The sequence below is a fragment of the Euleptes europaea genome, chromosome 4, assembly GCF_029931775.1.
Source record: "Euleptes europaea isolate rEulEur1 chromosome 4, rEulEur1.hap1, whole genome shotgun sequence".
Lineage (NCBI taxonomy): Eukaryota > Metazoa > Chordata > Lepidosauria > Squamata > Sphaerodactylidae > Euleptes > Euleptes europaea.
The window spans coordinates 101,977,110-101,990,872 of NC_079315.1; the positions used below are offsets into that span (position 1 = coordinate 101,977,110).

The 13,763-nt window shown below is 45.1% G+C and overlaps 1 protein-coding gene across 1 annotated transcript in view; it reads right to left on the bottom strand.

Moving 5' to 3' along the window:
• NNT (nicotinamide nucleotide transhydrogenase) overlaps window positions 1-13,763 on the bottom strand; it is a 74,881-nt gene that overhangs the window by 19,601 nt on the left and 41,517 nt on the right. The window contains exons 14-18 of the mRNA XM_056848396.1: window positions 12,365-12,598; window positions 9,628-9,788; window positions 7,890-8,069; window positions 5,940-6,099; window positions 2,794-2,875 (exon numbers count right to left, since the gene is read on the bottom strand). Of these exons, the coding sequence (XP_056704374.1) occupies window positions 2,794-2,875; window positions 5,940-6,099; window positions 7,890-8,069; window positions 9,628-9,788; window positions 12,365-12,598 (817 nt within the window). The remainder of the gene's footprint in view (window positions 1-2,793; window positions 2,876-5,939; window positions 6,100-7,889; window positions 8,070-9,627; window positions 9,789-12,364; window positions 12,599-13,763) is intronic.

Consider the following 13,763-nt stretch of genomic DNA (forward strand, 5'->3'; position numbering starts at 1 on the left):
AAATACAGTATACTTGGAATATATCCTAACTGGCCATCAATTCTAGCTGGTTACATTCTTTGGCACCACTTTATCTTTTTAGCTGCTAAAGCGAAAAGTGACAGCCTATAAGTGATAAATGAGTCAGTGTCTGACAACAAAAAAATACTACTTTATCAGAATCAGGAGGCAAATTTAACCCAGTTAATATCATACGAAGGAATTTTCCCCTAGGTATTGTGTAAAGACGACAAGCTAAAATGTAACGGGGTAAATCCTCTATAGCAGAGCCACATACACAAATACATTGTGCTAATGGTACTTTATTATATCGGCCATCCAATATTGCAGTTTGCACTGAATGAAAACGTTAAGATGTGAAAGCCATTCTGAGCTTTTGGATTGAGATGTTAACTAGATATTTAGTTCTGAAATGGTCTTTTTAAAAAATTAATTTAAACCATGGAGAAGACTTAGTTGAATAGTAGCAGTTCAACCCGGCAGGAGTTCCAAGGAGTTGAAGAGGACAGTGCAAACCTTTCTGGCATTCGACATAACCGCTTGTGTTCATGTGGACAGAAGCAAGAAGCCATGAACTGCGACCACTCCAGCCCCCGCCCCCCAATTGCAAGCAGAATACAGAACATGCTGTTCTGGCACTGAGGGCCTTGAGGGGGGAGCCAAGCACAAAAAAGGAAGCAGCTAGACAATGCAGGCAAAACCAACGGCAAAGTAACCAGCACAACACTAGCAATTACTGGAGAGCCAAACAAGCCCATAATCTTGTTTTAATGCCTTTTGATCAGGGAAAGCCATTTCAAGGACAGCCAAGATCTGTTTCAACAGCGTTATCCTCTCAGAACAAAACAATCCTATATGGGGGAGCGTGAAACTGTGTGGTCCTCGACAAAGATTCTGGCAGCCAGGATGCATCCATGAACTTGCACATTTCTCTTTTCAGTAAAAGAGAGTGAGAAGGACCTGGGGATTATGCCACCAAAGTCCTAGAGCTCCCTGAGGGAGTAAATGCGTCACACATATATAAGGTCCCAGGCAGCAGGGACAGGGGCTGTTTTTGGTTTTTCACATGCAAAACCCCAAGTTCAATGACTGACATGGTTTGTTGTCCAGCTCAAGAATTTTGATTGTGGCATTATTTTTGGCTTTGCTGTACCCATCTAGTTTTGGCCTTCTCCCCTCCCCATTCTCTGTACCAGTCATTACCCTCCCCATAACAGGATGGTTGTGACATTACTTGGCACAACACACAATCAGCTGCCACCCCCCACCCTTGTGGAACAATTGGGCAGGCATCCCCAACCACGTCTGAGTCTGTGGGCACCTCAGGAATTCTGACATAGGGTGACGGGTGGAACCAAAAAATGGCTGTCACAGGAGGCGGAGCCAACTACATGCACACACAAGCCCAAGTGCAGGGGAGATGAGGGATAATTTAAAAAAAAAATACACTGGGAAAGAAGAGTGAGAGAGAATAAAACGTACACTGTGCTGGTGGCTGGTGCTAGAACAACAGAGGTTTAATCTGCACAACCAACCGGATTTCCAGTGTCCAATCAGAAGACCTGCTGGGCAAGAGCTTCATATGGCCCCACCCACTTTCTAAAAACACTCAGTGGGCACTAAGAAAGGTGCCAGTGGGTGCCATGGTTCTTACAGCCACCACACTGGGGACCACCTTATAAAGGATTTCTATGGGAGGGGCTGTGGCTCAGTTTGTAGAGCCTCTGCTCGGTATGCAGAAGGTCCCAGGTTCAATCCCTGACATCTCTAGTTAAAGGGACCAGGCAGGTAGGTGATGTGAAAGACCTCTACCTGAGACCCTGGAGAGCCGCTGCCAGTCTGAGTAGACAATACTGACTTTGACGGACCAAGGGTCTGATTCAGTATAAGGCAGCTTCATGTGTTCATGGGATAGGATTCACATTTTGTTTGGAGAGATGATATTGTTCAGTGGCAGAACGCACAGTTGGCAGCTGGAAGGTGCCAGGTTCAAATCCCTACAAGATCGACCATGTACAAGGTCACTCCTCATTTATTTTTAAACCTATACCTGGTTTCACACCGCAGAGAACATTATAGATTTATTTTTAAACCACTGGAAACAAAGGAAACTGAGATCAAGATTTGCCTGCTTAAAATCTTAAAAATAGCTCCCAGTTCTCAACAGTTGATATCCGAACTATATTGTTGTTATATTAGAATATGTAAACGTTTTTGTAGAAAGTTAGTACATCAGCTAGCCACAACTAAACATCTGGCGGAAGACGGCAGCTTCCTTAAAGCTCCAACAGGCTTAGCATACCTACCTCTGAAAGAAATTCCACAAAAAGGAAAACCACAACTGCTAACGTATGTATTGACATAATCGCGTATCCACCATGCCATGCTCAAAGACAGTGTCATAAGAAGAAGAAGAGTTGGCATTTATACCCTAATTTTCTCTTCCTTTAAGGATCCTCAAACTGGCTTACAATCACAATCCCTTCTTCTCCCCACAAAAGACACCTTGTGAAGTTGGTGGGGCTGAGAGAGTTCTGAGAGAACTGTGACTAGCCCAAGGTCACCCAGCAGGCTTCCTGCGGAGGAGTGAGGAATCGAACCCGGTTCACCAGATTAGAGTTTGCCACTGATGTGGAGGAGTGGGGAATAAAACCCGGTTCTCCAGATTCGAGTCCACCGCTCTTAACCACTTCACCACACTGGCTCTCTCCAGTATCACCAGTATATACAACAAGCAGCCACAGACCACCGGTGCCCTGGGCATATCATTTCCCTCCCATCTTATGCACTTACCGAACTTTCTTGCCTTTTTCAGTCATCATTTTTACCAAGTCAGCAATCGGGTACTGCGCTTTGGCAGCACACAGACCGTAACCTGTGGACAAAAAACAAAAGCCGGCATGTGCGAGGTGCTTAGGCAACATTGCTCCCGTTTCTCAATTTGAAGGATTTGGGATGCTGGAAAGTTGCCAGAGGGGAGCAACAAGACCAACTTTTAGGATAGACCGGGGGGGGGGGAAACCCAGGGGAAAAAACCCCATACAGACTACTTACCACCCACCACCCCACCACATGTGCAAACTCCAATGCACGTGCTTAAAATACAGATTTTATAATTAAGTGTGCACTGAAAAGGGTACGAAACAAATACGTCTACTCTTTTAAAGATCTCAACTGTGAGAGCAACAAGCAAATGGTGCAAGGGGATTCGCTAAATACTGTTAGTTCATCTGAATGTGTATATTTACAATTTAGCGTTTGTATACCGCTTTCAGTGTTTCAAGCACTTGACATATTACTGTAGTAATCCCTACTGCAGTACCCAAATGCATCCTCGCTGTCTCTTCTCTTGCAAAATGCAATTTGTGACCAAGGATGCATAAGTTCTGCCCATGAAAGAACAAGCAATCTGGGGCAGAAGCCAGTAGAATGCAAAATCCTCTCACGCTTCAGAGAGAAAAGCTTCAGCAACTGTTTCCAGGGCCTGTAGATTTTGCAAACCTAAAGCACTACGTAGACAAGGCCTTTCAGAAAGGAGAAGGACAGAGTGAGATTGCAGATAACTTCTAGCACATGTGATCGAACAGCTCTTACCCCCCCCTGCCCCCCGGGTCTCCAAGCAAGTTGATAGTTCACTAAATCTGTTCATCATGGCTTAGTGTTCATATTTCACCTTGCCCCACGGCTCTATCCTTCGTATCCTGTTAAATGTATCTGTAGGTTTCCCCTTATGTCTATGCAATGAAAACGGCTAGAGTTTTAGTTTACAAAAATGACAGCAGCTGCAAATTTAGAATAACTATAACATGAGAGCCCTGACCGGGATGGCCCAGGCTAGCCTGATCTCATAAGATCTCAAAAGGTAAGTAGGGTCAGTCCTGGCTAGAACCTGGATGGGAGACCAACAAGGAATACCAGGGTCGCTATGCAGAGGAAGGCAACGGCAAACCACCTCCGTTAGTCTGTTGCCTTGAAAACCCTACTGGGTTGCATTAAGTCGGCTGCGACTTGACAGCTCTTTACACACATAATATGCAGATCATTATGACATTGTAACGCTGTAATGGTATTGCTGGCTTTTTTTAAGTCCAAAAAGACCTCCGGTGACATGGGGAGGTGGCAGCCAAAGAAACCGAGGCAAGGAAACTGCAGGGCGGTCTGCTACATGGATGCCCTGCTGCCATTACAAATGACTCTGTGTTTGCAGCAGCAGCAAAAGCTACCCTGAGAATTGTCACTGTGTGGAAGCAGCCCCAGATAACGCTTGCAAAGGTTCCCTATCTAATTCTTAGTTCTTGATTCCAGAGATTTGTCTGTCTCCCTCTTTCATTGCCTTCTGCCTAACTTCCATTAGCCCTCCTCCGTTTGCATTTTTTAATGTGTTTTGTTATAAATATTACACACACACACACACATATATATATAGGTACTTTAATATATATTTTTTAAGTTTGAAACGTTTTACAGTTTTAATGTTAACTGCCTTAGGGACCCTAATCTGAGTGGAAAGGCAGCAGAGAAATGTTTTCATTCAATCAACCGATCACTACCTAACTTAAAGATGTGTTTGAAAGAGAAAGGTAAGATATTTACGTGCCTCGGTTCTCAGTTGCCTGGGAGAAAAGTGGGCTTTAAACGCTTTAATATAGCAAAAAGTCCAGGCAGCTGGCGAACACAAAGAGATGAAAGAAGAAAAAGGGAAGGAACCTTGTTCTCTCTCCCTTCTCCGGTATAAATGGCTGGCTCCCGGTGGAGTCAGCGAGGGAAGGGCCAAGGGACGATCAGCCAGGCTCAAATCTCATTCTTTGGCCTCAATTCATCCCACAAGGGCTGCATAAAGTCAGTGTAAAAACAAGAGCCATGCGGGAGTAATAAGTACACGCATTCAGGGTGAGCCCAAATTAAATGCAACATGTGTGTGTGTGTGTGTGTGTGTGTGTGTGTGTGTGTGTGTGTGTGTGTGTAAAATGCAACATACTCGTGTGCAAAACCTGTGGAGAAAAGCATTTAATGTTGGATCTTGCTTAACTTTTCCAGGAGTGCAAGGGGAAATAATTTTCACTGATATCCCTTCTCCTCTTGGGACATCCAACTCCCCACCCCACCGTGCTATTCTTGGGGAGAGGGCATACCCCAGAAGCAGCATTTGGGGCTGCAGCAGCGGACGGGGAGAGGCGAGAAAGTCTTGCTATGCTGATGGAAATGTTTTCATTAGCAGTAATTTTGGGCGGGATCCAAGCCTCTGAGAACGGGATCCTGCAACAGGGGATAAAGAGTACAAGCTGGCCAGCCACACATTCTGCAGAGATTTAGGCAAGCCATTAATTTTCCTTCCTCAATCAATCAAGTTTTATTTCGATACAATATCAGCTCTGAATAAAAATCAAAGTTAAATTAAAATAATAAAAGCTGATGATTCTGGGAAGGATGATTTGAAGAAGAGGAGGAAGGATCTTCTACGGAGAAAGGTTTTCACAGTTAGCCGTTTACGAATCCCACTAGACCAGAGGCAAAATTTGGCTACTTGAGTGGTTATCTCCCAAGAGGAGTCTGCTAAGAGAAGGGAAATGTTAGCTTCTTCCGATCTCCCAGGAAAGGATGACAATATGGGGAGAATGTACTACGATCTTATGTCATTGTAGAAGGGACATTGTAGCAGAACATGTTCTGTTGTTTCCACTTTCTCTATTTTGCATGGGCATAGGCATTGATGAAAGGGAGTGCAGAGATACCTGCCTTCCAGGAGAGCTGAACGTAAGGCATTGAAACGCGCAAGAGTAAAGGCCCTTTGATGTTTGGTTTTAAAATGTGATTTTCTCAAGTGTGTTTAAAATTGCCAGCCCCCCTTGGGGGCCCTTGTGAGGACAGAAAGGCGGGACATAAATTTCATAAATGAATAAATAAAGCAGCCTGAATGGTACCCCCTACACCCATCCTACCTGGGGTGATGATGATGTTATTGGCTTCCTTGATCATGTCAACTGCATTGTCCAGATTCACTTCTGTGTGAGTGCCGGAGATTTCCATTGGCTTCCCACCAGCCATTGAAGTCGTGCCGTATCCACCCAGGATCACATTAGCAAGGGAACGGTTCATGGCCTGATAGATCACGCACAGAATAATAAACTGACTTTTTACATAAACATCCAATTTGTTTCATAGAATCATAGAGTTGGAAGGGACCACCAGGGTCATCTAGTCCAACCCCCTGCACAATGCAGTAAATTCACAACTTCCTCCCCCCCACACCCCAAGTGACCAGAAGATGGCCAAGATGCTCTCCTTCTCATCCTCTGCCTGAGGTAAGAGAATCAGCATTGCTGACAGATGGCCATCTAGCCTCTGCTTCAAAACCTCCAGAGAAGGAGAGCTCACCACCTCCTGAGGAAGCCTGTTCCACTGAGAAACCGCTCTGTTAGAAAATTCTTCCTAATGTCTAGACGGAAACTCTTTTGATTTAATTTCAACCCGTTGGTTCTGGTCTGTTGGTTCTGTTTAACACAGTGGAGACAGTTCCACAAAGGAAGATGTCAGCCATGTTTTTAAGTGATTTCTCTCAAGGTTCCCCTTAATCATTCCCATTTCGGGTTCTGATATAGAAGAAGAAGAGTTGGTTTTTATATGATGACTTTCTCTTACCACTTAAGGAAGAATCAAACGGGCTTACAATCACCTTCCCTTTCCCTCCCCACAACGGACACCCTGTGAGGTAGGTGGGGCTGAGAGAGTGTGACTAGCCCAAGGTCACCCAGATGGCTTCATGTGGAGGAGTGGGGAAACAAATCCAGTTCACCAGATTAGCCTCTGCCGCTCATGTGAAGGAGTGGGGAATCAAACCCGGTTCTCCAGGTCAGAGTCCGCCGCTCCGAGCCACCGCTTTTAACCACTACACCATGACGGCTCTCAGCTTCAAGAGGATACAATTAAGCAGTACCCAAATACGGTTTTGAGCAAAGGAGATGAAAGATTAAAAAGTTAATGTCACTAGAACACATGAGAAGAGAGAAGGTGGCAAAATGACTTTGGGGGTGGGGAATTAGAGAATAAAGAACTGGAAAGGATGTCAGGCCAACTGCTAATCTTTGGCACTTATTCTTTATTCCCTTCCCCCTCCCTCACTTTTAAAAACAGAGGTAAGGATTGTTGTATAGATAACCAGTATGACCATCTCCACAAGAAGTCCCAGTGAGTTTTTAGTAGCTGCGTATTAATAATGCACACTTGCTGCCACCCGGAGGCCATCCAAAAATTACACCTTGAATCAAAGTTTAAAAAAAATTACCTGTGAATTGTGAGCTGGGCAGATTTAAATAGACACACTCCCAAACTGATGTATTTTGGGAACCTACAGATGGCCCTGACCTGGATAGCCCAGGCTAGCCCGATCTCATCAATTCTTGGAAGCTAAGCAGGGTTGGCCCTGGATAGTATTCGAATAGGAGACCTCCAAGGAATACCAGGGTTGTGATGCAGAGGCAAGCAATGGCAAACTACCTCTGAATGTATTAAATTTTTGCTCTATGTTGTATCATATAGCATTGCACAGCAACAGACTTATTTTGTGGCCATTTCACATTATTATGGAGAGGTAAACCTAGATGCACCGTTCAGTATCCTACCCCAGCTCACCCTGATCGTTCTCTTCTCTTCTGTCCTCCCAGCTCACCTGAGAGAGATTCACAACCCACTGTGGCATCCCCATCCTCAGTCGGAGAACCACCAATTTCAAAAAGTCCACTCTTGATATCACCAACATTTTCGTTTTCCCTCTTCTTCCATTTTATTGGCACAAACAGCCAAAGACATAAAACCCTTCTACCACACATGAATGAATAAAAGAACCCAACATGAAAGAGAGGGGGAAGGGCACGCTTGGATGGCCATCTTACCACACACATGATGTAAGAGAGAATAGCACCAGAGGAACCAATCAGAGCGCCCACGATCGTCAGCAAGTTGTTGTTGAGCAGGAATCCTTCGGCACACAGCGCCCACCCGGAATAGCTGTTCAGTACAGTAATGACCACTGGCATGTCCGCCCCTCCTATGGCTGCTGTCAAAGTTACACCCTAAAGAACAGAAAGAAGAGGCACGCCGGAAGTTCAAACTCTCCGCCAGACATGTTTGTTTTGCATACGACAAACAGGGCCTTTGCATTTTCTTTTTTATGGAAACTAGGTAAAGGGAGTCCCGTGCAAGCAGCGGGTCATTACTGACCCATGGGGTGAAGTCACTCTGTTTACGAGTGTGGTTTGCCATTGCCTTCCCCAGTCGTCTACACTTTACCCCCAGCAATCTGGGTACTCATTTTACCGACCTCAGAAGGATGGAAGGCTGTGTCAACCTTGAGCCGGCTACCTGAAACCAACTTCCGTCGGGATCAAACTCAGGTCGTGAGCAGAGCTTTTGACTGCAGTACCAAAGCTTACCACTCTGCACCACAGGGCTCACATTTGGAAACAAAGGTAATCCAAATTCTGCATCCAGCCAAACCTATATTCTGCAACCTAAGCATATATTATATACACAATTCTCTGTTTTGTCAATAATTTTGATCCTGCCAATTGGGTGAGGGCAACTAGTTATACAGTTGCCCCCCCTCAACACCCCCACACTATCAAGGGGATAGCACCATTATGGCTTCTGATATTTCCCCGAGCACTTCGAAGGAAATCTCTGCAGAAAACTCAGATTAGAAACTTTGCACACCCTTTACAATCCAAAAACTGAGCTAATAGAAAAGCAACCACCCTACTTCTTATTCCCGACCTTCTCTACCACTTAAGGAAGAATCAAACTGGCTTACAATCACCTTCCCTTCCCCTCCCCACAATAGACACCCTATGAGGTAGGTGGGGCTGAGACATCTGTGACTAGCCCAAGGTCACCCAGCTGGCTTCTTGTGTAGGAGTGGGAAAATAAATCCAGTTCACCAGATTAGCATCCACCGCTTATGTGGAGGAGTGGGGAATAAAACTTGGTTCTCCAGATCAGACTCCACCGCTCCAAACCACTGCTCTTAACCACTACACCATGCTGGCTCTCGCTGAAGTATGTGCACATTGGCACCACTAACATTGGGAAATGTAGTCCTGTGGTCTTGGATGAAAAATTTAGGTTACAAGGCAGAAAGTTAAAGGCCAGGACCTCAAAGGTAGCATTCTCAGAATTTCTACCAGTTCCACGCACAGGGCCAGCTAGAGGTACAGATTAGGGACCTTAACATACGGATGAGAAAGCAGTGCCAGGAGGAAGGGTTTAGATTTGTTGGGCACTGGCAAACTTTCTGAGACATGCCGAAGCTGTACAAAAGAGCTGGGCTTCACTTGAACGAAAAAGAAACCACACTGCTGGCACTTAGTATCCAAAAGTTCTGTTTGTTGGCCCTCCAGAAGAACTGGTTGGCCACTGTGTGAGACAGAAGGCTAAACCAGATGAACCACTGGTCTGATCCAGCAGGGCTCTTCTAATGGTCCTACGAACCCTAGAATTCTCCATACAAGAAAATGACAGTCTTTCTACATAAGTATTACCATTGGCATTCCAGCATGCCGAACATCAATACGCAGACATAATTATGCTTCACCATTTTTTGCTATTGTAGCACACACACACACACACACTTACCATGACAGCAGACAGAGCTGACACGGACCCTAAACAAGTCAACCCTGTAGTGTAACTTGGATCAATCATGTAGGGAACCATGCCGCCTACACTTGCCGCTAACAAACCAGCATTCAATAAGTGTCGACCCGGCAAGAGGAGTGGGGCAGAATTCAGGATACCTGCATATATAAAAGACACACTGTTCAAGCTCTAGAAACAGCCCATTAAAGAGAAATTAAGGGAGTAGGAGAGGACAGTAAGCCCCTTGTCCATCTCAATCTGGTCCCTTACTCACTTGCTTACCTTACTGATTTGGGCTCTAACCTGATTTGCTGCCCCACCCATCACCTTGTTCTTTAGGGGCCGTGTCAATAGGGTCCATCTTCAGGGCTAAACTAAATTGAAAGAAAGCAATTTTTGTAGTTGCATTAGCTTCCTTCTCCAACATGAATGTTGGATCCACTACAACCCCTAGGCTCTTAACTAAGTCAGCAAAAGTCAGCTGAACCCCATCAAAGGTGGAAACCACAGTGATCTTAAAGATCAGGGAGGGGCCGTGGCTCAGTGGTAGAGCCTCTGCTCGGCATGCAGAAGGTCCCAGGTTCAATCCTCGGCATCTCCAGGTAAAGGGTCTAGGCAAGTAGGTGATGTGAAAGACCTCTGTCTGAGACCCTGGAGAGCCGCTGCGGGTCTGAGTAGACAATACTGACTTTGATGGACCAAGGGTCTGATTCAGTATAAGGCAGCTTCATGTGTTCATGGAACACAGGAAGATCTTGGTTAGCTCAATCTGGTTTCTCTGGATTACCTCAGAGATGTTTCTCTAGGGCTGAAGCAAAGTACCCCCTTCCTCCCCAGGGCACTATTTCATCAGCTGTTAGTTGCCTACTCGTTTAGAGAAAGGAGGTTTTCCCCTAACAACACAGGGCCCGCTAACCTACCCCTGTTAAAATGAAAACTTGGATTACACAGAAGGTATTTTGCATTAGGATCACAATTCTGTGACTGCTATCATAGCCCTACAGTTGATTTGAACTAGAGAGGTTTTTGTTTGAATCAAATACGAATGCAGTACAAAGAAACCCTTCAGTAAGGGTCCAGGGCTCAGTTATATGCAAAAAATCCCAAGCTCAATCCTAGGTGTAAAAATATCTTAAATCAGGTGTCCCCAAACTTTTCTGAACCTGTGGGCACCTTTGGAATTCTGATACAATGTGGTGGGCATAGCCACAAATTGGTTGCCGCCACAGAAGGCAGAGCCAGCCACAAAATGGTTGCCACGGCTTACTGTCAGTCACAAAGCGAAAATCCCACCAAAGTATCTGCCACCAAAGCAACACTTGAAAAAAATCTGCAGAGCCAATCAAATCTCTAAAGCCCACCTGCCCCCCCTTTCTAAAAACCCTTGGTGGGTGCCAGAAAAGTTGTCAGCAGGTGCCATGGTAGCCAAAGATACCACATTGGGGGGGGGGGGCTGTCTTAAGTAAATAAAATCGCAGGCTTACCCAGTGGAAAAGATCACGGGTAGTAGGTGCTGGGAAAGACACCAATCTGAATCCCTGAAAAGCTGCTAACAGCACCAAGCAAAATAATCTAATCTATCAAGTAGCTTTGTATGTCCTCAGCTTAGTTCCCACTGAAGTGGTTAACCTATGCCTTTTTCCTTTTTCATTTCAGGCTCATCTGACCAAAGGTCTTGAGCACAACGTGCGTAGGATAAAATAATTTTAACATTATAAATTATTAAGCTGTACAACAAAAGTGACTTTAAATTCTTAAAATACTTGAAACACTTTAAAATTAAAATCTCAATAACCAAAAATTGAGTCATTTTACAAGCATAATAGTAACTACAATAATAATAATATCATCACTAGGTCGCCATAAGTCGGCTGTGACTTGAAGGAACTTTACACACACACACAGTTAACCATAGTTTAGCCTTGTCGTGCCTTTAAGGAAACTATTATTAGCAGATATTTTGCAACACATTTGGTTATTTCTGGGTCAGCATCACCCAACAGAAATGGGACGTTACCCTACGTCAGGGCTGCACCACAGCGGGTTAGTTCCATGAATAAGCTCTTCCCCACAAAAGATACCCTTTCCTTAGAAAACGAGAAGCCAGGAAAAGGAATTTTATTTATTTATCGTATTTTTAATCCGCCCTCCCTTGCCAAGGCCGGTCTCAGAGCGGATAACAGCAACTAAAAACAAGGTATAACATTAAAACCTTTAAAACTGTAATATCATTCCCAAGTATTAAAAGGTGGTCGCCATAGTGTAGTGCCGCAGTAGCAAGAACTACCGAACAAAAGATGCTAGTCCACTATCCCCCCCCCCCATAATGTCCGTTGTATAAAAGAAAAGGGGGGGAGGAGGGAGGCCAATATTAATGTCACCTGCGGCGGTCCTAAGTCGTGGCGGAAAAGCTCTGTCTTACAGGCCCTGCGAAACTCTTTCAAATCCCGCAGGGCCCTGAAGCTGGAGCTGAAAACTCTAGCTTAGCCTACTCCCCGGCTCACTAGTTTTGTAGGTACAGAAAAATGTGTGCATGCACACATCGAAGCGTGCATTCACACGATTCTGGGCCTGCAGTGCCCAGGCACTGGCTTACCATCTCAGCAAGAGCTAGAGAAAAGGAAACAAAAATTCCACAGGTGCATGTATACAAAGGGGAAAAGGGTGACAGAGGCCACTAGGAGCACGTGTTAGTCCTTCCCCTCATACCCCAAGGTAAGAAAATATACATTACCCTGTAGCTTTCCATAAGCGACAAGAGAACCGCTGAAGGTTACACCTCCAATATACGTGCCAAGATAAGCAATGATCTTGGTGAGGTTTGCGGCTTCGCTGGTAGCAAAGTGGGGATACTCAATCATGTACTCTGCCACGCACGTGAGGACCGCAGCCAGGCCCACTAAGCTGTGAAAAGCAGCCACTAACTGAGGTAAGTCTGAAATCTGGATGCGTTTAGCGATCGTCAGACCTGCAGAGACAAAACGGAGCCCGATATTACAATGCAGTTTAGCGGAAGTGTGACATTCCTTCCTTCCTTCCTCTGAAGAGAGATATCGGCATTGTTTAGGCATACCTAGATCCTGAACAGCACAAGGTTAGACTGTTAATGACAGGGAAAGGGGAAAAAATACTAAGGCTATATGCACAATGCCACACAAGATGCTTATTATAATCCAGTTCACTTTAGCAAGCTATACCCACTCTGAAACAGATCAGGAGAGAGGCAGAAGTACCTTTCACCCATTTCATTTCCAGTTCCTCAGATCTCTTCTGCTTCTAGCTGATTTTGTTCACAAGGGTAGTTAGGATCACAGGAACAAACAGCACGGGAGGAAAAAAAGATCAGGCTCGTGACTGGAGGATGAGGTGGGGAAGCGGGAGCGGCTCATGTGGATTAAGGCAAAGTGGACGAAGAAGAATGGGAACGAATTGTCAAATTTTGAAGGAAGGAACGCGGGAGAGTTTTTAAAAAGGTATCAAAGTTTTGTCGAAGGCTTTCACGGTCAGAGTTCATTGGTTCTTGTAGGTTATCCGGGCTGTGTAACCGTGGTCTTGGAATTTTCTTTCCTGAAGTTTCGCCAGCAACTGTGGCAGGCATCTTCAGAGTAGTAACACTGAAGGACAGTGTCTCTCAGTGTCCTTCAGTGTTACTACTCTGAAGATGCCTGCCACAGTTGCTGGCGAAACGTCAGGAAAGAAAATTCCAAGACCACGGTTACACAGCCCGGATAACCTACAAGAACCAGTATCAAAGTTTCTTGAGAAAATTCAAGACAAGGGAGGAAGCAAAACGATAGCTGCAGCTCAGCCATGACATACTGAACCTCCAGGAGACAGAGAGCTAACTGGCCATTTTAGCACTTTCTGAACCCAGAATAGTAAGGGGGAATACTGAACTGTTAGTTAAACCAGGTGAGCAGTAAACACAAATGGTTCACAAAGTCAACTACAGAGTCAGTAAGTTTATCTATTGAAGGAAACAAATCGGCTCTCAAGTTTCACAGAATCATAGAGTTAGAAGGGACCACCAGGGTCATCTAGTCCAAACCCCTGTACAATGCAGGAAATTCACAACTACCTCCCCCCCAACACACACCCAGTGACCCCTCTACTCCATGCCCAGAAGATGGCCA